The sequence below is a fragment of the Hyperolius riggenbachi genome, chromosome 2 (assembly GCF_040937935.1).
Source record: "Hyperolius riggenbachi isolate aHypRig1 chromosome 2, aHypRig1.pri, whole genome shotgun sequence".
Classification (NCBI taxonomy): domain Eukaryota; kingdom Metazoa; phylum Chordata; class Amphibia; order Anura; family Hyperoliidae; genus Hyperolius; species Hyperolius riggenbachi.
Genome location: NC_090647.1, coordinates 362,812,376 through 362,837,863, shown reverse-complemented (window position 1 = coordinate 362,837,863; position 25,488 = coordinate 362,812,376). Strand labels below are relative to the sequence as shown.

The 25,488-nt window shown below is 42.8% G+C and overlaps 1 protein-coding gene across 1 annotated transcript in view; it reads right to left on the bottom strand.

Annotated features, from left to right (window-relative positions):
* The window catches only part of LOC137545077 (synaptotagmin-6-like), a 480,981-nt gene that overhangs the window by 87,242 nt on the left and 368,251 nt on the right, over nt 1-25,488 (bottom strand). The window contains exon 2 of the mRNA XM_068266184.1: nt 23,808-24,168. Coding sequence (XP_068122285.1) covers nt 23,808-24,168 — 361 coding nt within the window. The remainder of the gene's footprint in view (nt 1-23,807; nt 24,169-25,488) is intronic.

The window sequence follows — 25,488 nt, the reverse complement described above, 5'->3', positions numbered from 1 at the left end:
ACACACTCCACTATTACTTCCACACTGTCATCTTCCCCCCAGACCTAGATCTCTGTTACACCAGCCCCTAGGAACCAAATATGCCCAGTAAACATAACCTAGTTCACCTTCGACAGCCAGGATCTAGTTTAGGCACTGAGGAAGGAATATCAGTTTTGAGCAATAAACTGTACCATCAGAGCACAGTTTGGTTGCCTTATGAGCATATTACCTAGATTTGTGGAACAATTAGCAGAAACAGAGTTTGGTGGGACTGCACTAGCAGATTAGTCAGGTGACAGGTACATGGAAGCTGGACATCCCGCTACATGTAAACAATGGGAGGTTAGGTACCACAGTATCATACCCAGTTTCAGAAGCAAAGTTAATAATGTAGTGTAAAAGCACTATTCATGTGAGATGAATTTTTAAACAAGACAAAACAGTCCTTATAACTTACATATTAAATCATGTAAGGCAAACATCATCTGCAATGCCATAGTAATTAAAGTACAGAAATAGTAGCAATAAAAAGATAAAAAACTTCAAAAGAAACACTTGAAATAAAAGAAATAAGAACCTGCACTTAACAGTTAGTTAACAAAGCCTACAGCTCTGTGTTACTTTATTTAAAATTTAAGCAAACAGCACAGTGGGCAGTTCAATTATTTATGGAACACCAATGTCTAAAACTGCCTGAAAAGATAATAAATAACCTATGGAAAACAAAAGTAATAAGGTGCAACATTACAACCCCTCATCAATGGCAATCTTTCTGGACAAAGCCAGTAATACTGTTCTTTGATCACAATGCCTTTCTGCACATATGAGGCATCTACAAATTATCCAGTGTGCAGCTTATCGGAGATAGAGAACGACATGCCTTTTTACAAGAGCATATTTATTAGATAATTGTAGCTGTGTAGCGCACTTACACCAGAAAAAAATGTTAAAGTTCTCTCTGCACTTTCTATTTGTATTAAGCAGTAACAATAATAACAATTATAATTACAGTAAAAAAAGTTTCATGAATACTGCCTTGTCTTTTAACAATAAATAAATCAATTACTAATCAAAACATAGCATACTATTTAACCACTTTACCCCCGCGCGTACGTATTTCTCCGCCCCTTTTTCCATCCTTTAACAACCAGGGACGGAGAAACACGTACTTTCCGCGTTCCCGACGCTGCCCGCGCTTCCGCTCGTAAACACGCCGCCCGCCGCTAGTAAACACGCCGCCGCCCGCTCGCCCAGAGATCAATGAACGGGAAAATCCATTCCCGTTCGTTGATCTAAGCCCCGCAATGATCAGCTGCCCTCCTATGGGCAGCGCGATCATTGTGAGAAAAAACTCACGTGTCCAGCCTCCTTATACTTCCTCCAAGCTTCCGGAAGGAAGCTTGGAGGTCGCATTAAAACAAAAAGTTACTGTGGCCATCTTGTGGCCAAATAGTAAACTACACCCTACACATTTTTCACATACAAATAAATGACTTTTACACATAAAATTAACTCATTACCTCCCACACTCCCCATTTTTTTTTTTTTGTAATTAAAAAAAAATTAAAAAATTTACAATTAAAAAAAATACATAAATAGTTACCTTAGGGACTGAACTTTTTAAATATTTATGTCAAGAGGGTATAACACTGTTACTTTATAAACTATGGGCTTGTAATTAGGGATGGACGCAAAAATGAAAAAAATGCACCTTTATTTCCAAATAAAATATTGGCGCCAAACATTGTGATAGGGACATAATTTACATGGTTTTATAACCGGGACAAAAGGGCAAATGCGTTTCATGGGTTTTAATTACAGTAGCATGCATTATTTAAAAACTATAATGGCCGAAAACTGAAAAATAATTATTTTTTTCCCCACATTTTTCCTATTTTCCCATTAAAACACATTTAGAAAAAAATAATTCTTGGCAAAATGTCCCACCTAAAGAAAGCCTAATTGGTGGCGGAAAAAAACAAGATATAGTTCATTTCATTGCGATAAGTAATGATAAAGTTATAGACGAATGAATGGAAGGAGCGCTGAAAGGTGAAAATTGCTCTGGTGCTCAGGGGGTAAAACCCCTCAGTGGTGAAGTGGTTAAGGACAGTTGCACTAGATGGCAGTACAGTGCATTGCACAAAACATCTATTTGTTTATTTTATTTAAATAGATAAAAATGTTTTATAAATTAATAAAGAAAATAGAGCTATGACCAAAAGGAATCTGATAATTTATGAATAGTGCATCATTACTCCACTGACATATATTTCGCTATTAGTCATTGAGGTCCCAAGTAACATTTTCAGCTGCATACATATTCGTACAAAGCCTAAGTTCAGCCTTTTTTCCATAACAATACAATAACAGTACAATATGTTTTTTACCCTTTCATTACAGATGTGCTAATAAGTTTCCTTACCCTAGCAGATTTTGTAAAATGTGTTCCACACTTTAAGGAAAACAAGAGTAATCAGGCAAAACACATCTCTTTTATGTTTTTAATGGGATTCAAATAAAACTATGACACATAAAAATAACACTATCATTAAAGAAAACACAACCATTAAGAAAATACTGAGATAGTGCCTGCTCTAAAGTACGTATACACTTATGGTGGCCATACACTTGATGATTTTACCTGTCGATACCCAGCAGATTTGATCATGGCTATGATCACTGGATTGCTGATTTTGAGATTGCCTTTGATCATTATTGACTGTTATCTGATATATGTGTATGACTCAGAACTGTTTAAAGGGGCACTATGCCGAAAAAATGTAAAATTTAAAATATGTGCAAACATAGACAAATAAGAAGTACATTTTCCAGAGTAACATGAGCCATAAATGACTTCTCTCCTATGTTGCTGTCACTTACAGTAAGTACCGGTAGTAGAAATCTGACAGAAGCTGGCTTTTATTCTTTATAAAGATATTCCCTAAAAAGGATTTAAACAATGATGCTGACCAACTTCCCTGCTTGCTACACATTTTTTTGGCAGTTGAACAGAGCAACTGCCATTCACTAAGTGCTTTTGAAAATAAATAAATCCCTGGGAATCCCCCCATGAAGAGATGGACTAGTCCAAAAACCTGTCACTTCTGTCAGATTTCTCCTACCTACTGTAAGTGACAGCAACATAGCAGAAAAGTAATTTATGGCTCATTTTACTCTGGAAAAAAACGTATTTGTTTATGTTTGCACATATTTTAAATTTTACAATTTTTCGCCATAGTGCCCCTTTAACTACACTTGTTGCCTGATTCATTGTTTATTGGGAACTTGTATTACTGTTGCCTTATGGCCTTCGGTCCCTATACTTTGTTGATTGCATATGTAAGCCATTTGGGTGCTTTTACGTGTCATTACGATGTTTTAAAAAACAAAACCCACAATTGTGTGATAATAAATCTATGATTGAAAAAGAACATTTTGGGATAACCAATCATATTGTCTAGAAAAAAAGAAAAGAAAAAAAAGGCCAATATTTGCCAGTTTGTTAACTTATGAGCTCAACTTTTGTCTTTATTTTTCTTTTTTCATGTTTCATCTTTATTAGCTGTGGCCAGTTAGGTGTCTCCACAGTTCATCTGTTCAGAGTTAAGCTGGCCATACACTGGCCCGATTTGCCGCCGTTCGACAGCAGATTCGATCACTGGGATCGAATCTGCTGCCAATCGTTTGCGCCAAATGCACCCACCAATCCGATTTCCTCCCGAAATCGGATCGGTCCGTCGATTGCGGCATGCGGGAAATTACCGTCGATCGCCGGCGGGTAGGGAGCGCGTCGCTAGCAGCGGCCGATCCGATACAGGTATACATTACCTGATGCTGACTCCCGGGCATCTTCTCCGCGCTGCACCGCTCTGTTCCTGCTTCCATTCCAGCGTACATTAACTTCCCGTGTCACTCCAGTGACCAGGAAGTTCAAATAGAGGGCGCTCCTAGAGTGACACATTGTGTATGCTGGGATGCGGTGCGGGGTGCTGGGGTGCAGCGCGGAGAAGAGGACCCGGAGCCAGCTACAGGTAATGTATACGGGGGAGGGGGACAGGCGGCAGGAGCAGCTCAACAGATTGTGATCGGTTTCAGGCTGAAATCGATTCACAATCTGTTTGCAGTAAAGGCAGCCATACGATCCCTCTCTGATCAGATTCGATCAGATAGGGATCTGTCAGTTGGTCGATCTATTGGCAAATCGACTAGTTTATGGCTACCTTAAGTCTCCATGCCCAACCATATGGTTAGGCATGGTTTGATTCAGTGCTGGCTCCTGATAAGCAGAGTGTCAGCAACACCTATTCTACTCTTCTACTTCAAGTTTGCATTTTTACAAATCTGCCCTGTTAATGACTGAACCTTAACCAAGTCCCCTAATGCTAAATCCCGTTACTGGTTTGTTGTTCAGTCTCTATTCAGTCATGTCCAACTCTTTGTGACCCCCATGGACCACAGCACACCCTTTGCTAATCCTTAGCCCTTAATTTCCCCCTAAAACCCCATCCTGTAGCCTAGCTCTCCAGTGTTAAAGGACAACTGTAGGTATATGGAGGCTGCCATATTTATTTCCTCTAAAGTAATAACAGTTGCCTGGCTATCCCGTGGATCCCTCTGCCTCTAATACTTTTAGCCATAGACCCTGAACAATCATGCAGCAGATCAGGTGTTTCTGACATTATTGTCAGATCTGACAAGATTATCTGCATGCTTGTTTCTGGTGTTATTCAGACACTACTGCGTCCTAATAGACCAGCATGTCTGCCAGGCAACTGGTATTGATTAAAAGGAAATAAATATGGCATCCTCCATATACCTCTCACTTCAGTTGTCCTTTAAAGGACCACTATCACAAAAAAAGTAGGTAGTTATGATCTGTCAGAACGAACAAGTTTTGGGCCAGTCCATTTCCTCATGGGGGATTCTCATGGTTTTCTTTCTCAGGGTTTTCTTTGATTTCAGCAGCATTTCCTGAACAGCAGTTGTCAAGTCTAACTGACAAAAATAGTGTGCAAGTGAGAAGGAAGGCTGGTTGGTACCTTACTATTTTGGCAGTTAAACTGCTGTTCAGGAAATGCTGTTGAAAACAAAGAAAACCCTGAGAATCCCCCATGAGGATATGGAGTGTACCAAAACCTGTCAGTTCTGTCAGATTTTAACTGTTTACTTTTTTCGTGATAGTGGTCCTTTAAACTCTTCATCATTTGACCCTAGCTTACTGCCCTCCCGTCCATGTTAACCAATCATGCCACTTAATCCTAACCTCGACCCCCAATGATGACCCCCTTCCTGCTAACTAGCCTTAACCCTCCTCCTTCCCAATGTTAATTCTTTCCTGATGCCTAATCTTAACCTTCTAGCACTCGCTAACAAACTAATGTCTATGTCATCATCCCTCCTAGTTATCATCTAACCCCAATTGATAGAATTCAGGGAAAAGAAGTGACGCACCCTCTCCCAATGTAGATATTAAGGATATGTAGAGAGATTGGGCACTAAGTGGCACAAAAATCATCCAAACTTTATTAAAGTTTATTTGTTAAAAAGCATCAAAGAGATATTGATTAAAGGACAATGGGGAATGGTACAGGTTCCAGCCTGACAGTCGTTTCATGGAAATTCAGTAGAGTAGGTACTCTGGTTTAGGGCCTCTGAAGAAGCGTGAGTTCCTGTGAAATGGTGGTCAGGGCGGATACTTTACCAATTTTTTACCAAAACTAATGAATGTAAATGGGAATTTGCATGTGATGTGCTAATTTATATTGCAAGAAGTATTTTTTTCACGCATGTGTTTTTTTCCCCCGTACATTTGCAAAATTTTGCAGAATTTTAATTTTATTTTAAGTGTGGACCCTGCCTTTGTTTATTTTTAGTTCAGCTTTGCTGCCAAGGGAAAATGGAGTTTCCACTTTTCCAGTTTGTTATAAAACTGGCATAAACATGTCACTGCTGCATAGTAATGTGGGTTTTTTTGGTTTGTTTTTGTAATTTACCACTCTTGAAAATGTATCTTTCTTTTTAAATTTGTTGCCAGCTACCAATTTCCTAAGCAGACTGTAAGCTAATACATTATTTGAAACCATGGCTTTGTAATTCTACCCCACTGTGATTTGGAAATATGTGCTGTCTCCATAAGGGAATTAACTTTATTGTCAAGAGCTTATTTGACATACCGTAACTATAATTACTATAATAAAAAGCCCTGGACCACCAAGAAGTTAAATGTATGTTATAAATAGATAAGGTGCTGATTAGGTTAAACTGCAATCCAATCCTGTGTAAGCTGTGGATGGTATTTTCTAAGCAGACTCAAGGAGACAGTAAGTACAGTGTGGGAGAGATTAGAAAACCAGCTTGTTTAGAAACTGTTGAGCAGAGAATATGTCACTTTCACTTGTGTGCATTGCACCAATCTACCTGAACAACAATGTGACTGTGCCTAACATTATCTGACAGCTTTCCCCAGGCCTAATATTCCAACATTCTCCCTGGGACATAACTAAATTACTGTGACTGTGTAGTGTGTTGACAGGTCAGCTTGCTGAGATTATCAGGCAAAATAGCTATGGACTTTTAAGGCAAAGGTTATGTTACCACACCAGCTTCATTTAACAATACCTACATTGATGTGAAAAATCAGTGAGTACACCAAGTGAGAAAAAGTAGTATTCTGTCTACTCTAGTTGACCTGTTGGCAGCAGTTCTGTTCTATACTGCAGAAGAGCTTTACATAGGCCACTGGTTTCTTTTAATAGCTAATTGTCATTTTAATTCCTTCACAGAGAGCATGAAAAGTGATCCACATTAATTAAATGAAAGTCATTTGCACAGTCCTAATCTACTAAACTATTCACTGGTTTATTTAATAAATTCATCTCCAAATACATTTGTTTTCCTCTGGTAAAGATACAATGTGATCATGGCTGTTTCCCTGTGCTGCCGCCTCCCTAGAGTGCAAAGCTGCTGGATGTGGGAATATGGTGCCACCAGATTTAATTCTGGCAGCAGAGTTGGGCTGCAGTTCACTAGTGGTTCTTAACTTTGTGACACCTCCTTTTCTTTTTTTTTAAGCTTTAGATTTTTAGATGACTTGCACAGTAAAATACCATGATTGTTTACATGTCACAGAATAAACTTCCAAACACTGCTGCTTTTACATTCTTTTTAAATACTGTATGTAGGAACTACTGTATATTCTGGCATATAAGACTACTTTTTAAATCTTGGAAATATTCTGAAAAGTCAGGGGTCGCCTTATATGCCGGGTGTCATTGATGCACTATCTTGTTACCGCCTCTCAGATCTTGCTGCTGAGGACTGTAGTGAGTGCTGAGGACTATAGTGAGGCACATGTGCGAGATCTGAGAGGCAGAGAAGGCTGTAAATAGGATACAAGGGTGGGCAAGAAGGGTGAAAGAGGCGTGTTTTATGGGCACAGCGCAATCTATTCTTCCATACCACTCTCATAAACAGGGAGACAAGGAGACCTAACCAATCCACTTAGGCAGAGGTATAGTTGACCAATCCAACAAATCAATCACCTGTATAGGGTTATATGCTGAATACCAAATACAGTATAGCACAAGTATCTGTTCAAATATAGCACCAGTATATGATTTTAAAATTTTTATTTGGTGTGCGTTGGAAGAGGGGTAGTCTTACACTCTATATTTTAACTGGAAAAGTTGGGGGGTCATTTTATACGCCCAGTCGTCTTATATGCCGGAATATACGGTATATAAGCGGCTGCTGAGTGAGTGCTTGAAGGAATCTAAAACTATCTACACATGCTAGATTAAAGTAAACTGGGGTAGCCAATGAAGACTGCATCAGACAAGAATCTAGCGTGAATCTAGTATGTGTATGGGAGCCCTCTGATGTCACTTAAAGATCTGGCATGATGGATCTTTAGCGAACTCCAATGCATGAGTGCATCGTTCTCCCCACTTAACCCCGCCTGTCATAAACCAAACCACTCTGTCATGTGCTGCGCATTGTCCTTTCTCCCCCCTCCGTAGTAACAGATGCACTACTGGCCTGTCTGTACAGCCTAAGCCCTGAAGTGTCACCTGAAGAGTCGAGTCCTGATCCCTGCTTTATGACAGGCCTCCTACATGTGTATGATGCTCAAAGACTACTTCCAGTGTACAATAGAGAGCCTGCAATGTAAGGCACTCTATTATTGCTGGTTTGGCGGGTAGTAGAGTTAATTAATCCCCTGTTGCATTATTCACTAATGAAAGAAACCATGCCCCCATCCCCAGCAAAGTGGCCGGGGCTGCCTAGCTGGGGATGAGCTGCGGCAAGCAGGTGGGGGTGGCCACAGAGCTTCAGAAAACTTTAGGGGCTTCCTGTTGGTTTTAAAAAGGAAAAACGATGTGAATCTTACCTAGTAACAGGGAGGATTCTCTTTGGTCCACATGAATTTTTGCAAACCACCAGGAAGCCCTATACTCCCCGGTCACCAAGATGAGCATGGAGCCAGGACAGTGGTGCTGAATTTCTACACGGCAGGTAGCGTTTTTTTGTGCAGCGGGAAGCCTAGTGGGAATGGACACTGCCCATACCCATTGGCTTGTACCGTGTCCGATTCCTGTTTGCAGTCAGCAGAAAAATGCGCCAGCTCAGCATTTTGCATTTGCAGCCTAACGGAGCATCATGACTGCAAACAGGGGTTGACTGATTTCAGTGATGTAATTGGTTGAATCTTAAGTCGACATGGTTGATGGGTGCGTGGTTCTAACGGCGTGTGATAATTGCAAATGTGATTGAACCCTCGGCTGCTGTCCCTCCCAAATGTTTTATGTGCCTGTGCATGTAAACGTTACCTGTCAAGCTGTCCCCGAGTGTCTGCGCTGCATTTTTGCATTTGGGTACCACATGATTACCAGGATATAGCAAGTGGGGTTCGTGTGTGACGTCACACACGCACCCCACATGCTATAACATTGGCAGCCACGTGTGTGCCAATGCAGAAATACAGCATGGACACTCAGAGAGACAGCGTGACAGGTAAAAAAAAAGGCATGGGCACTAGGGGTACATTAAGCATTTGGAGGGATGCGGCCAGGGCAGCGAAGCGACGTCACAAGGCCAAATCCTGAAAGAGTTCATGCTGAAATTGTTCGGTAATCCGCCTACGGTGTATTGGCAGCCAACATCTCTCTCACTGATCAGATTTGATCAGAGAGACAACAGTCTCTCGGTTGATTCTGCCCATCATCGCTAGATGTATGGCCACCTTTACAAAAGCACTCTCTGGAAAGTATCTATATAAAGATGTCAGCCAGCTTCCCTACTCATTTACACACAATGAAAAAGTCATTAACAGTGCATTTTGCAGTGGGAGAAACGTATATGGATATGTATGTATTTTTACATTTTTTCATGATAGTTGTCCTGTAAGAAGTTGCAGGTGATTGATTAAGGGTCTGTACACACTGCTGTGCTTTTAAAATGGCAAGCAATTTTGAAATCGCAAAGCCTTTATGAAAATAGAAAAATCGCATCGCACCAGTGTGTACAGGTCTTCACGATTTTTTTATTATTTTTGAAAAGACCTTGCGATTAAAAACCGCATGCGATTTTAAAAGCTCAGCAGTGTGTACAGGCCCTTACCCTACCACCACCGATCCTCGCAGCAATAATATAGAGCCTTACATTACAGGCTCTTGATTTTGCATTGGAAGTACTCTTTAAAGTATACCAGAGCTGAGTAAATGCATGTGCAGAAAGACCACGACTGAGGCGACTGAGCCTGATACCAGGGCTGATTGCAGCTGTATCTCAGATTCCAGATTATTTTCCCAGAGTCTGGTCACGGGGAAAAGGATGCCAGAATATGTGAAACAAGCAGTTGCTATGAGACTGAGGTCATCAGAAGTGTTTTCTAGCAAGGTACATAGAGACACATAGATGTCAGATATTTCCTGGGGAATGATTTGCAAGTGCGGATCAGGGTGGTATCTGGATAAGGTTACTTAGGGGATTATTCCTTTAAGTGATGCACCTTAAAGTGCGGTGCAACATGAGTTCCCAATAGAGAAAGGGGGGGACAGTACATAAGGGTGTACCGGAAGTGGAAAAAAAGGAGTCGACCAATCCAGGTGCCCGTCGTTGCGGCTGCAGAGCAGTAAACTTTTTTTCGGTCTTTGACGTGGACAGGGCTAGAGCTTGACAAAGAGGTCAATGCTGGGCTGTTTGCGTGTTTTTCCTCGTCCACTGATTGGTCCAATATATTTTTTTCCAGCTCCTATCAAGTTTAGCACGAAGAACAGAACTGACAGCAGTTCATGGGGCAAGTACAAAGAAGCAAGGAATTGCCATTTACAGAATGAGAGTGTATCAGTACGGTGTTTGCCATAGGACTACCTACCTAGTGGGCATTCCTTGATTCCCATGCAGGCATAGGAAACTGGCATACATAGCCCTGAACCCTGTGTAGTTAAAGTGCAAAGCACGCCTAGAGGTAGTAGCATTGGCAAACATTGGTCAGGGGGTATAACAAACAGGACTTCTTGCAGAGCTGGTTGCGATCAATGAAGTTCTAGGTAAGTAAAAATGAAAATGAGTAAGAGCATTGCAAGCTCAGCTGAAAAGCAGTCTTCAGGTAGCAGCAACATGTTTGTGGCACCCGTACTCAGTACATACTGCGGCCGAGTATGTACAGGGGGGAATGAGGTAAGAGCTTCCAAAGGTGAAGTCCGAGGGAGCATATTTTAGAAAGGTAAGTACTTATGGCATTGTACATTAGGTAGGGGAGAGGAGTTTAGCTCCAGTCTACCAAAAAGAGTAAACAGAGTTCATGAGAACGATAAAGAAACAAGATCAATTATGCTATATATTGATCAATCTAGGGTGCACAGAGTACAAGCCGCAGGGCAAAACCCAAATCATTAATAAGAATTGATTTGTTTGTATTTCGATTTCAGGAGTTTGGCTATATGGAATCGAGAAAGCTGAGATGCTGGCAGCAGAGACAGAGATGTCAGTCGGATAAGCAAAAGTTTCCAGAGGCCAATCCTGGTTTGGAGAACAGCGAGATTTCCGAGATTGGAAAGAGACTAAAAAAACTGACTGAGCAAAGCATAATGCAAATTGCTAATGTTTTTCTTTCCCAAGGAGGTGCTCTTATAATGAAGAGTACCATGCTGATGGTGATCCTAGGCTGCCATTTTGTCCTAGGAGACCGAGGAGAGGACAGTCTCATGAACAATAAGGGGTTAAGGAGAACACAAGGCCCAAGCATGTTAATGTTTGGAGAAAAAGGTACTGATCCTTTTGCACTTCCCTCTGATTGGCCCAATGGGACCGAACAGGGAAGGAGAAAAAGATCACTTGTGCCAGGTGGAAACAAATTTCATGGCACAATGTTGGTGAAAGGTATGAAGGGTCAAGTGTGCTGGAAGTGTGATGTGAACGGCAGCTTAAATCTGCTCTGGAATGTCACACTCCCGGAACCAATGCACTGATCCAAAGTCTTGTTACAAGGTATCTTGCAGTACAATGGGTACATGCAAAAGGTGGAGTGTGTTGTTCAGGATTACCTTGTCTTGGTTCTCTGGAGTAAGAAGGTTCTAGATTGGAGAGGAACGAGCAGTAAGCGTCACTTCTCCTCCAGGAGAGAAGCCGTGAACAATGTCACACTCTGGAGCAACCAACAGGGGGTGTCTCTGAGACAACTATACACACGTAAAGGCTGGAAAGCAGAAGGGTTTTGGTTCTCGGAACAAGAAGTAAAAATCGAGATCAAGCCACATTTTCAGGTGACAAAGAGGGTGGGGAGAGCGATCCCGAGGAAGGGAGTGTCAACACAGGTAACATCATCCTCACTACACGAGACAATATGAGACAATATTACACAGTCCATATTCAGCCACTTATCCTCATGCTAGATGGGTAAGTGAGGAGGTACTCTTAACCACTTGAGGACCTAGGACTTTCTACCCCTTAAGGACCGGCCACTTTTTTTCCATTCAGACCACTGCAGCTTTCACGGTTTATTGCTCGCTCATACAACCTACCACCTAAATGAATTTTGGCTCCTTTTCTTGTCACTAATAAAGCTTTCTTTTGGTGCTATTTGATTGCTCCTGCGATTTTTACTTTTTATTATATTCATCAAAAAAGACATGAATTTTGGCAAAAAAATGATTTTTGTAACTTTCTGTGCTGACATTTTTCAAATAAAGTAAAATTTCTGTATACATGCAGCGCGAAAAATGTGGACAAACATGTTTTGGATAAAAAAAAACCCATTCAGTGTATATTTATTGGTTTGGGTAAAAGTTATAGCGTTTACAAACTATGGTGCAAAAAGTGAATTTTCCCATTTTCAAGCATCTCTGACTTTTTTGACCACCTGTCATGTTTCATGAGGGGCTAGAATTCCAGGATAGTATAAATACCCCCCAAATGACCCCATTTTGGAAAGAAGACATCCCAAAGTATTCACTGAGAGGCATAATGAGTTCATAGAAGATATTATTTTTTGTCACAAGTAAGCGGAAAATGACACTTTGTGACCAAAAAAACAAAAACAAAAAAGTTTCCATTTCTTCTAACTTGCGACAAAAAAAATGAAATCTGCCACGGACTCACCATGCCCCTCTCTGAATACCTTGAAGGGTCTACTTTCCAAAATGGGTCATTTGTGGGGTGTGTTTACTGTCCTGACATTTTGGGGGTGCTAAATTGTAAGCACCCCTGTAAAGCCTAAAGGTGCTCATTGAACTTTGGACCCCTTAGCGCAGTTAGGCTGCAAAAAAGTGCCACACATGTGGTATTGCCATACTCAGGAGAAGTAGTATAATGTGTTTTGGGGTGTATTTTTACACATACCCATGCTGGGTGGGAGAAATATCTCTGTAAATGACAATTTTTTAATTTTTTTTACACACAATTGTCCATTTACAGAGATCTTTCTCCCACTCAGCATGGGTATGTGTAAAAATACACCCCAAAACACATTATACTACTTCTCCTGAGTACGGCGATACCACATGTGTGGCACTTTTTTGCACCCTAACTGCACTAAAGGGCCCAAAGTCCAATGAGTACCTTTAGGATTTCACAGGTCATTTTGAGAAATTTCGTTTCAAGACTACTCCTCACGGTTTAGGGCCCCTAAAATGCCAGGGCAGTATAGGAACCCCACAAATGACCCCATTTTAGAAATAAGACACCCCAAGGTATTCCGTTAGGAGTATGGTGAGTTCATAGAAGATTTTATTTTTTGTCACAAGTTAGCGGAAAATGACACTTTGTGAAAAATCACAATTAAAATCAATTTCCGCTAACTTGTGACAAAAAATAAAATCTTCTATGAACTCGCTATACTACTAACGGAATACCTTGGGGTGTCTTCTTTCTAAAATGGGGTCATTTGTGGGGTTCCTATACTGCCCTGGCATTTTAGGGGCCCTAAACCGTGAGGAGTAGTCTTGAAACGAAATTTCTCAAAATGACCTGTGAAATCCTAAAGGTACTCATTGGACTTTGGACCCTTTAGCGCAGTTAGGGTGCAAAAAAGTGCCACACATGTGGTATCGCCGTACTCGGGAGAAGTAGTACAATGTGTTTTGGGGTGTATTTTTACACATACCCATGCTGGGTGGGAGAAATACCTCTGTAAATGGACAATTGTGTGTAAAAAAATCAAAAGATTGTCATTTACAGAGGTATTTCTCCCACCCAGCATGGGTATGTGTAAAAATACACCCCAAAACACATTATACTACTTCTCCCGAGTACGGCAATACCACATGTGTGGCACTTTTTTGCACCCTAACTGCACTAAGGGGCCCAAAGTCCAATGAGTACCTTTAGGATTTCACAGGTCATTTTTGTTTCAAGACAAAAAAAATGCCTAAAATGCCAGGGCAGTATAGGAACCCCACTAATGACCCCATTTTAGAAAGAAGACATCCCAAGGTATTCCGTTAGGAGTATGGTGAGTTCATAGAAGTTTTTATTTTTTTGTCACAAGTTAGCGGAAATTGATTTTAATTGTTTTTTTTCACAAAGTGTCATTTTCCGCTAACTTGTGACAAAAAATAAAATCTTCTATGAACTCACCATACTCCGTACGGAATACCTTTGGGTGTCTTCTTTCTAGAATGGGGTCATTTGTGGGGTTCCTATACTGCCCTGGCATTTTAGGGGCCCTAAACCGTGAGGAGTAGTCTTGAAACCAAATGTCGCAAAATGACCTGTGAAATCCTAAAGGTACTCATTGGACTTTGGGCCCCTTAGCGTACTTAGGGTGTAAAAAAGTGCCACACATGTGGTTCCGCCGTACTCAGGAGAAGTAGTATAATGCGTTTTGGGGTGTATTTTTACACATACCCATGCTAAGTGGGAGAAATATCTCTGTAAATGACAATTGTTTGATTTTTTTACACACAATTGTCCATTTACATAGAAATGTCTCCCACCCAGCATGGGTATGTGTAAAAATACACCCCAAAACACATTATACTACTTTTCCTGAGTACGGCGGTACCACATGTGTGACACTTTTTTGCAGCCTAGGTGCGCTAAGGGGCCCAACGTCCTATTCACAGGTCATTTTGAGGCATTTGTTTTCTAGACTACTCCTCGCGGTTTAGGGCCCCTAAAATGCCAGGGCAGTATAGGAACCCCACAAGTGACCCCATTTTAGAAAGAAGACACCCCAAGGTATTCCGTTAGGTGTATGGCGAGTTCATAGAAGATTTTATTTTTTGTCACAAGTTAGTGAAAAATGACACTTTGTGAAAAAAAAACAATAAAAATCAATTTCCGCTAACTTTTGACAAAGAATAAAATCTTCTATGAACTCGTCATACACCTAACAGAATACCTTGGGGTGTCTTTTTTTCTAAAATGGGGTCACTTGTGGGGTTCCTATACCGCCCTGGCATTTTACGGGCCCAAAACCGTGAGTAGTCTGGAAACCAAATGTCTCAAAATGACTGTTCAGGGGTATAAGCATCTGCAAATTTTGATGACAGGTGGTCTATGAGGGGGCGAATTTTGTGGAACCGGTCATAAGCAGGGTGGCCTTTTAGATGACAGGTTGTATTGGGCCCGATCTGATGGATAGGAGTGCTAGGGGGGTGACAGGAGGTGATTGGTGGGTGTCTCAGGGGGTGGTTAGAGGGGAAAATAGATGCAATCAATGCACTGGGGAGGTGATCGGAAGGGGGTCTGAGGGGGATCTGAGGGTTTGGCCGAGTGATCAGGAGCCCACACGGGGCAAATTAGGGCCTGATCTGATGGGTAGGTGTGCTAGGGGGTGACAGGAGGTGATTGATGGGTGTCTCAAGGTGTGATTAGAGGGGGGAATAGATGCAAGCAATGCACTGGCGAGGTGATCAGGGCTGGGGTCTGAGGGCATTCTGAGGGTGTGGGCGGGTGATTGAGTGCCCTAGGGGCAGATAGGGGTCTAATCTGATAGGTAGCAGTGAAAGGGGGTGATTGATGGGTAATTAGTGGGTGTTTAGGGTAGAGAACAGATGTAAACACTGCACTTGGGAGGTGATCGGACGTTGGATCTGCGGGCGATCTATTGGTGTGGGTGGGTGATCAGATTGCCCGCAAGGGGCAGGTTAGGGGCTGATTGATGGGTGGCAGTGACAGCGGGTGATTGATGGGTGGCAGTGACAGGGGGTGATTGATGGGTGGCAGTGACGGGGTGATTGATGGGTGATTGATGGGTGATTGACAGGTGATTGACAGGTGATTGACAGGTGATCAGTGGGTTATTACAGGGAAGGACAGATGTAAATAATGCCCTGGCGAATTGATAAGGGGGGGGGGTCTGAGGGCAATCTGAGCGTGTAGGCGGGTGATTGGGTGCCCGCAAGGGGCAGATTAGGGTCTGATCTGATGGGTAACAGTGACAGGTGGTGATAGGGGGTGATTGATGGGTGATTGATGGGTAATTAGTGGGTGTTTAGAGGAGAGAATAGATGTAAACGCTGCGCTTGGGTGGTGATCTGATGTCGGATCTGCGGGCGATCTATTGGTGTGGGTGGGTGATCAGATTGCCCGCAAGGGGCAGGTTAGGGGCTGATTGTTGGGTGGCAGTGACAGGGGGTGATTGATGGGTGATAGGTGATTGGCAGGTGATTGACAGGTGATCAGTGGGTTATTACAGGGAAGGACAGATGTAATTAATGCACTGGCGAATTGATAAGGGGGGGGGGGTCTGAGGGCAATCTGAGCGTGTGGGCGGGTGATTGGGTGCCCGCAAGGGGCAGATTAGGGTCTGATCTGATAGGTAACAGTGACAGGTGGTGATAGGGGGTGATTGATGGGTGATTGATGGGTAATTAGTGGGTGTTTAGAGAAGATAACAGATGTAAACAATACATTTGGGAGGTAATCTGACGGCGGGTTTGCGGGCGATCTAATGGTGTGGGTGGGTGATCAGATTGCCCGCAAGGGGCAGGTTAGGGGCTGATTGATGGGTGGCAGTGACAGGGGGTGACAGGGGGTGATTGATGGGTGATAGGTGATTGGCAGGTGATTGACAGGTGATCAGTGGGTTATTACAGGGAAGAACAGATGTAATTAATGCACTGGTGAATTGATAAGGGGGGGGGTCAGAGGGCAATCTGAGCGTGTGGGCGGGTGATTGGGTGCCCGCAAGGGGCAGATTAGGGTCTGATCTGATAGGTAAAAGTGACAGGTGGTGATAGGGGGTGATTGATGGGTAATTAGTGGGTGTTTAGAGGAGAGAATAGATGTAAACAATGGATTTGGGAGGTGATCTGATGTCGGATCTGCGGGCGATCTATTGGTGTGGGGGGGTGATCAGATTGCCCGCAAGGAGCAGGTTAGGGGCTGATTGATGGGTGGCAGTGACAGGGGGTGATTGGCGGGTGATTGGCGGGTGATTGACGGGTGATTGACAGGTGATTGACAGGTGATTGACAGGTGATCAGGGGGGATAGATGCATACAGTACATGGGGGTGGGGGGTCTGAGGGGGGGTCTGGGGAGAATCTGAGGGGTGGGGGGTGATCAGGAGGGAGCAGGGGGCAGGGGGGGATAAAAAAAAATTGCGTTGACAGATAGTGACAGGGAGTGATTGATGGGTGATTAGGGGGGTGATTGGGTGCAAACAGGGGTCTGGGGGGTGGGCAGGGGGGGTCTGATGGGTGCTGTGGGCGATCTGGGGCAGGGGGGGGGGGAAATCAGTGTGCTTGGTGCAGACTAGGGTGGCTGCAGCCTGCCCTGGTGGTCCCTCGGACACTGGGACCACCAGGGCAGGAGGCAGCCTGTATAATACACTTTGTAAACATTACAAAGTGTATTATACACTTTGTATGCGGCGATCGTCGGGTTAACATCCCGCCGGCGCTTCCATATGGCCGGCGGGATGTTGCGGCGGGTGAGCGGCGCCAGGCGGAGGCGGAGGATCGTGTCACGGATGACGCGATCGCTCCGCCCATGCCCCTACAAGGACCGCCGCCATTTGTCTATACGGTGGTCCTTGCGGCGTCCACTTCCCGGCCGCCTCTGTGCGTTAGGCGGTCGGAAGGTGGTTAATTGAAAGATGGCAGAGAGTACATTCTTCCCGACTTAAAGTACGCATTTTGCCTCAGGACATAAGGGAGGCAAAGGTCCAATCAGAACAGTTGGAAACATCTTTTGTCATTGAGATGCTAATCAATTTCCCAGAAGAAAGAGTACCAACAGTATTCTTCTGGGGAGGGCCACAAGGGTTAGCATGGGACTTGAGTTTAATGGATCAGGGGACTTTTTGGAGTAGAGAGGTAGAATCCTGGGATACATCAGGTAGCACCCAGGGGACTCTCTATGATGGAAGGGTGATGGGACTAAAACAAGGGAGTTTAAAAATAGCGCCCTTAGTCCAGGAGGATGAAGGACAATGGACATACAGTTTTTGCATCCCACAGTCCCTAGAGTTTAAAGGTCCAAATAGATCTTGTATAATGAGAAGGGGAACCGTGATAGTAAAATTGGGGGTTCCCACGACTCCTAAAGTTCAGGTAGTCACCATGCCAGTGACTACCCAGGAACCCCACCTACCTTCATGTGATACACATTAAGTTGTAAAAAGTAGCCCTTTTCAATTAAATCAACTGAGGGCGACTCCAGTTATCATGGAGGCCCAGCTTCAATTGATCACTTGGCAGATTAACTTAGAAGAGTGGGTAATATCTAATATCTACCCTAACTGCAGCACTGTCGCTGCCACCCTGGTACAGGCTTTTATGTCATGGGCACATTCCACAGGGAATAGTGTAGCCAGAAGAAGGTCCCGGGATTTAGCAGATACAATATTGGGAGGCATGGGCGCTGGAATGGGGGTAGCAAACAGTGTAGACATAGAAGGTATGACAGAGGTCATTCAACAATTAGGCACATTGGGACAACAGAATGTGGGTACCCAACATCATCTGAACTTGGTTTTGGAACAGTTAACGCACAACACATATAAAGTTCAGGGGTACACTCAAAGGCACATTCAAATAATTCTTCAGAAGATGATTGCACATGCTAGGGGTACTTCATGGGAAACAGCATGCTTGTCTATGCAGACCGAGTTAACAGCGGATTTTAAGATAATGCCTCAAGCCTTATCAGAAGGTAAAACTCCTTTACAATTGAGACTTCCCCAGGAAAATTAATAAATCTCTCCTTGTTAAGGATCTTTTGCATGCAGGCACTGAGATGTCTGGGTAAACAGGTGGAAAGGGTACAACAATTCTTTATGCTCCGCTACTTCCTTAGTTCCTTCTGATGGAAAAACCCAGGTAGTTTTTCCAGTAGTATCACTGGGGACACCTGTTTCTTCCACACATGTCTTACACCATGACCTGAGAGGTCAACATCTTTGGTGCTAGACGGGGAGGTGAAACAAGTACACTTGTCATCATGCTGGCAATTCTCAGAGAAGTACCTGTGTTTGCCGGGGCAAGTCAGATGGAGTGAGGAAGCATGCTGGCTCAATAACACAGAATGCACAGCTGCCATTCAAAAGATCCATCTTAAAGCCAAACCAATATCTCCGGTGGTTGGACGAAAAGTTTGTTTTTTGAACATGATGTCTACTGACACATTCATGGTACATTTTTATAATTGTTCTGACAAGGTTGATCTTCCAAGGGGAACTTATTGTGTGAGCAGAGATCCCATATGGATCAAGTCATCAAGGTTTGACAACGTTATTCCTCAAATTGTTAAGAGAACTCTAAAGTTCAAAGCTCCACAGGAAGTGCCCATCTTGGAGGATAACACGCCATGGGACGAATGGGTACAGGTTTTGACATATGACCACTTTTTGTTACAACGGTTAAACAAACAGAACACTAAATTAAAGTTGATATTTCACCATGATCAAGGGGATCTTAAAGAGGTTGAAAACAAATATAATCAGGTGAGTTCCAGTCTGACCTGGTGGAGAAAGTTTCTGGCGATGTTCCAGGGACACTCGGACTGGGCCTCTGCAGTTCAACATTTCTTTCTACACACACTAGTCATAATGATGGGGATGACAATCTTGGGCATCATTACACAGGTGAGTTTGTGTGTGAAATTACGCAAACAAATTAACATGGTTAAGAGATTGGTGTCAGATAAACAATCTCATAAGCCAATATTTCCAAGCGAAACGATATACAAGGTGAGGTGTCTAGCTTTCAGCAGTACCTATGGGGATGGAGCTGATTGTATAAAGGTGGTTTTCTAGAAGACCCCTAGCACTGCTCTGTCGCTTTGGGTACAAACAAGTTTCACTTTTCCATGGTCAAGTGGGGTATGTAAGGGATACGCCTGTGATGAGAATGCTGAGCGGAGAATGGGATGAGGGCTTAGAAGAAGGGCATTCCCAGAGAGACAAGAGGTCTTGCTCTCCCTCCCAGGGGCATTCACCTAGAGCAGTGTGTTTGGAAACGAGGATGGAGGGGTGAAACATAACAAAAACAGGCTCATGGGTACTGTCTGAACCAGTAGAAGGGATCTGCAGATCAAGCCTTTTCAGGGGGGATTGTTAGAATTTAAGTATTATATGATTGAATTCATAGGCCTCAGTTACTTGACTAACTGAGGTTAGTTAAAAGACTTGATTTGCAGAGTATACCTTTAAAGAGGATTTCTAGAAGCACTGAAGAACAGTGTGAGTCGGACTGTACTAGGCTACGCGATGTACAGACAGATAGGCAATCTTGTTCTGTAAACATCGAGCCAAGTACAGTAAACAAAGTTATTCCTCAGAACAAGATGACCCGTGCCTGGTACATGGGGTTTTCCAGGCCATGCGCATTAAAGACTGTGCTTGTCATGATACCACGGGGTATCTTACGCGGTCTTAGCCAATAGCAAGCGATGAGTTATTGATACATCCCTGCTCAGATGATGTAACATTTAACTCTTTAGAGGTCGGTATTAAAGCAGCCTACGGGCTCCAGAGAGCCACTTCTGACTTCTGACTGCTGGCTAATGACTCCATCCTCTACTCTTTTTGTAATATGTCTTGTCATCTTATCTAACTGTATGCTGTATATAGGCCTAAGTGTATATATAGATGTAACATAAGAGAAGCCTGATCTAGCTATTAGAGATGGATCAAGTATGCAAGGTAACGCAAAGAGGACTTACTACAGAACGAGAAAAAGAGAGAACACCAAGAGCCCAATATAGTGTAGTATGTACTGGTAAGGTATAATTGATAGAGTAATAATATTAATTTAATACTCACAAACCAGGGTTACCAAGTAGGCAACCACTGTCAAAGCAGGTGGGGAGATTGTCCTGACCCCACTCAGGATTAAAAAGTCGCTCTCTGTAGTTGGAGAAGGAAGGGTACAACCCTCCACCAAGGGTGGACTTGATGTAGATAATAGGATAACAGAGGCACCAATAGGATAAAAAACACTAAAAGAACTTAAAAACCCATCTTGGTAATAGAGGAGGCAGTGGTGGACTCACCCCCTCCAAGCAGAACACACGACTGTGGATTTTCAGTCAAAACAATTTTATTGGATACTCCAAATAAAGTGCAACGCGTTTCACGGGATACAAACCCGCTTCATCAGGCAATAACAGATAGGAGTAAACAGCATCTGCCAGTATCATCAACACTGAGGCGCTCAGTTATTTGGAGTATCCAATAAAATTGTTTTGACTGAAAATCCACAGTCGTGTGTTCTGCTTGGAGGAGGTGAGTCCACCACTGCCTCCTCTATTACCAAGATGGGTTTTTAAGTTCTTTTAGTGTTTTTTATCCTATTGGCGCCTCTGTTATCCTATTATTTACTACAGAACAATTGCTTCACTGTGTAGAGATAAGCGTCTATACATCTGTTTACTGAATAAACTCCTGAGACTTTGATGACATCTAAGAAGTTCTATCTCCTATGCTGCTTGCTGTGATGAGAGTCAAGTTATCACATTTCCTGTGATATGGTGCCGAACGAAGGTGTAGTGTTGTTGCCAATAGCAACCAACGTATAGATTCTTACAAACGGCAGAGCGCGGGAGGATGGTGAGGGACTCAGACGTACTTATGGGGCTGGAGGAGGCCCAGGGTAAGTATCAATTCTTCATATTAACTCAGCTCTTGTTTACTTTAAGGGTAGAATGAGAATCTGAAGAGGGCAGAGTGCTCAGGTAAGTAATCTGGTTTCACTATAATGATAGCGTAGTGCAGCATTAAGCATTCTTATGGCCTGATTTTGTATACCAAACTAAACTATGAGGTATAAACCAGCTGCTTTATAAAATCATATTCCCCAAACTATGTATGGTATGTTACCTCACATGACAGTGTAAAGCCACTGAAAAGCTTCAATAGATATCAAGGGAAGAATATGCAATTCCCTTTTGTAGATGAAGTAGAAGCAGGCGCATTGTTAAAGGGGGCTTTTGACATAATGTCCAGGTAACATTTTTTTGATCTGAAACTTGGTGATATAAACTGGAGGTGGACATTAATTAAGACAGTACAAGAATATAAAAAAAGCTGAGGTGTGTACTTTTATAAAGCAGACATTTATCTACTCTATGATTTACCCTAAAATGCAAAATCAATTCAGAGAAAAGTTTAATTCCAATATGGATTACTGATTTACATAAAATATAAATGTTTTGTACATTTATCCTTCAAAGCTACTGTATATATCTGTATTCACTATGAATAGAGGGGACCTCATTGCCATGCATGTTTGAGTTAACTGTATTAAAACTTTGATCATGCTGGCATTTAAAAGTGGGACTCTGTAATGTTTGTGACACACAAAGAGTGCCCGCCAAGAGTAAAGAGCATGCTAATGAATAAGGTTCAATCAATGTTTCCACTTGCTATTGGTAGTGAGGCTCAGTGACCCAAAGGTCTCTTGTCAAATATGGGCAGTGGTAAGCTGCAGCTGCTTCCTCCTGCTGCCAGGCATATAAGTGGAGAGTGCCTCTGGACTGGATGTGTGTTTGGGAACTGGGTCTAATGCAAATCCTGTATAAATGCACGTTGAAAGATCACTCAGATAGTCGGAGGTGATATTAGACTTTCATCACCTGAACAGACAATCAGATCTTTAGTTAAAGCAAGAAACAAAACAACCAGAGGCACCCAAAAAGTTCATAAAACAAATACAGTTTAACCACTTCACCACTGAGGGGTTTTACCCCCTGACCACCAGAGCAATTTTCACCTTTCAGCGCTCCGTCCATTCATTCGTCTATAACTTTATTATTACTTATCGCAATGAAATGAACTATATCTTGTTTTTTCCGCCACCAATTAGGCTTTCTTTAGGTGGGACATTATGCCAAGAATTATTTTATTCTAAATGTGTTTTAATGGGGAAAATAGGAAAAAATGTGGGAAAAAATTATTATTTTCAGTTTTCGGCCATTATAGTTTTTAAATAATGCATGCCACTGTAATTAAAACCCATGAAATTTATTTGCCCATTATTCCCGATTATAAAACCGTTTAAATTATGTCCCTATCACAATGTTTGGCCCCAATATTTTATTTGGAAATAAAGGTGCATTTTTTTCAGTTTTGCGTCCATCCCTAATTACAAGCCCGTAGTTTATAAATTAACAGTGTTATACCTTCTTGACATAAATATTTAAAAAGTTCAGTCCCTAAGGTAACTATTTATGTTTTTTTTTTATTGTATATATTTTTTTTTTTTTTTAAATTACTAAAAAAAAAATTGGGGAGTGTGGGAGGTAATGACTTAATTTATTATGTAAAACAATTTATTTGTATGTGTAAAATGCATTAGGGTGTAGTTTACTATTTGGACACAAGATGGCCACAGTGAGTATGTTTACATGCAACCTGTAAGCGACCGGAAGGACGCTTACAGGAAGCAGTAGGAGGCTGGGAGACTCACAATGATCGCGCTGTTTCTGAAAGAAGCAGCAGATCATTGCGGGGGCTTAGATCAACGAACGGGAATGGATTTTCCCGTTCATTGATCTCCGGGCAAGCGGGCGGCGGCGTGCATGAGCGGCGGGTGCGCGCGCACGAGCGGCGGTAGCGCGGACAGCGGCGGGAGCGCGGAAGGTACGGATTTCTCCGTCCCTGGTTTTTTAGGAGGGAAAAAAGGGACAGAGAAATTTGTACCGCCGGGGGTAAAGTGGTTAAAAAGAAGGTGTTAGCTTACCTTCATGTAGACCAATAATTAATTTTTCGAAATGTTATTCAAGTATAGCACAAAAACAGATAACATGTCTCCAGGAAACCCATGAGACACCAGAGCCATGAAAAATGTACTGTAGGATTCTGCTATTTATGACAATTTAAAGATATTCAATAGCTTTTTCTTGTATTATTAAATGATCAGTAAATAGGCTCACCTGGTAGAAGAAGCTGGCTCAGTTGTTTGCCTCTGTATCCTTGTCCGTTTCATGATGTGTTCTTTCATGGACATTTGCACCTCTGCTGGTATATCTGGTGACGTGTGGCTGATTTTTACAGCTGCCTCCAAGAATCCCAAGTTGCTTGCATCTTTCAGCTTGAAGTTGTCAGCCATAGCTTCCTTGTCACTTGCCACCCCGGTGAATGAAGCCACGTTCTGCGGTGCTGCAGCTGTGTTAGATGACACCGCCTTGTTCCTCCAGGGCACCCACCACAGCTTCCAAAAGAGAAAGAGAAAAACTGCCACCAGGGCCAGGCCACACACAATAACTATCACTGCAAGGAGGCTGACGGACAGGTCTACAGGGGCAAAAGGCAGGAAGTGACATTGACAGAAAAGAGGGGAAGGACATGAGACAACACCAGGGGCAGCAGAGAGAAAGGGGAGGAAAGAAAAGAATGGTAGTGAGAAAAGCGTCAAGGATTGAAGAAAAACAAAAAGATGACAACTTGCATTTTTTTCCAAGATTAGTCAAGTGGGTGTCTGAGTTTGTCAGTCATGTGTGAATAAAGGAAAAAGACAATGCAAAACTATTCATGAGGATGGTATGAATAACTAATGACTGAGTCATCAAATTAAACCATACTTTATATAGACTATCTGATGCAAGAAATCTGCACAGTCCCCTGCTATGTATAACTTTATCAGAGTTTGCAAACTTTTTTCATTCTACAGATTTTACTTTATTCTTTAACACAGAAGTATCAGTGGGAAGACCATGGCTTCAATTCATCAAGCATTACCGCATACGGTAATGCAGAAAACAGCTGACTTTACCGAGCACTTAGGAAAATGTCAATTCAGCAAGGCTGTTACTGCATGAAAAGCTGAAATTACTGAGCAGTGAGGTAAATTACCGACTTGTGCGATAAATACCTCAACACATATCAGTAAATATCAATTCATCAAGATTACAGCATTTGGTAACACACAGGAATGTGTTCGATCCTTACCGGCTGTTCTGAGGTTGGGATAACCAGCTTCAAAAGGCTTCTGTGTGGATATCCCTCTGACTGACAGCCACAGAGAGCCAATAGCTACAGTTCTCTTTCTCCTGCAAGTCCCTGTCTCCTCCATGATAGGAAGCACAGGCTTTGCAGGAGGGTCTAATTTTCCTACCCCCAGGCAGCAAGAAGAAAGAAAAGAACAAAAGATGTTTTCCTGGCACCCTTCGCAGTGTAACCCCTTAAGTTCCTGTTTGAATATGCGGAGATGCTAGTAGGAGCTGGTGGGAAAATGACCTAAGCAGGGCATGTGTAATGTTTCTTGGCAGTTCCTCTAAGCCAGGGGTCTCAAACTCAATTTACCCGGGGGCCGCAGGAGGCAAAGTCAGGATGAGGCTGGGCCGCATAAGGGAGTTCACATGTCCCCGCCGCAAAACGAGGGCTGCAGAGCCCCCAAATCGCCCCGGGGGGCAATCCGCCGGCATTTCCTGGAAGGGGCAGAGCTTTCAGCTTCAGCTCTGCCCCTCCTGAAGTCAATCGCGGCGGATCGCCGCCTCTGCCCGCCCACTCTAAACATAAAAAAAAAAATTGGGAAAATAGGAAAAAATGCCAGGAATCTTCATACAGCCATATTACGGCTGTATAGCGATCCCTGGCCAAAGCGCTGCGGCTGCG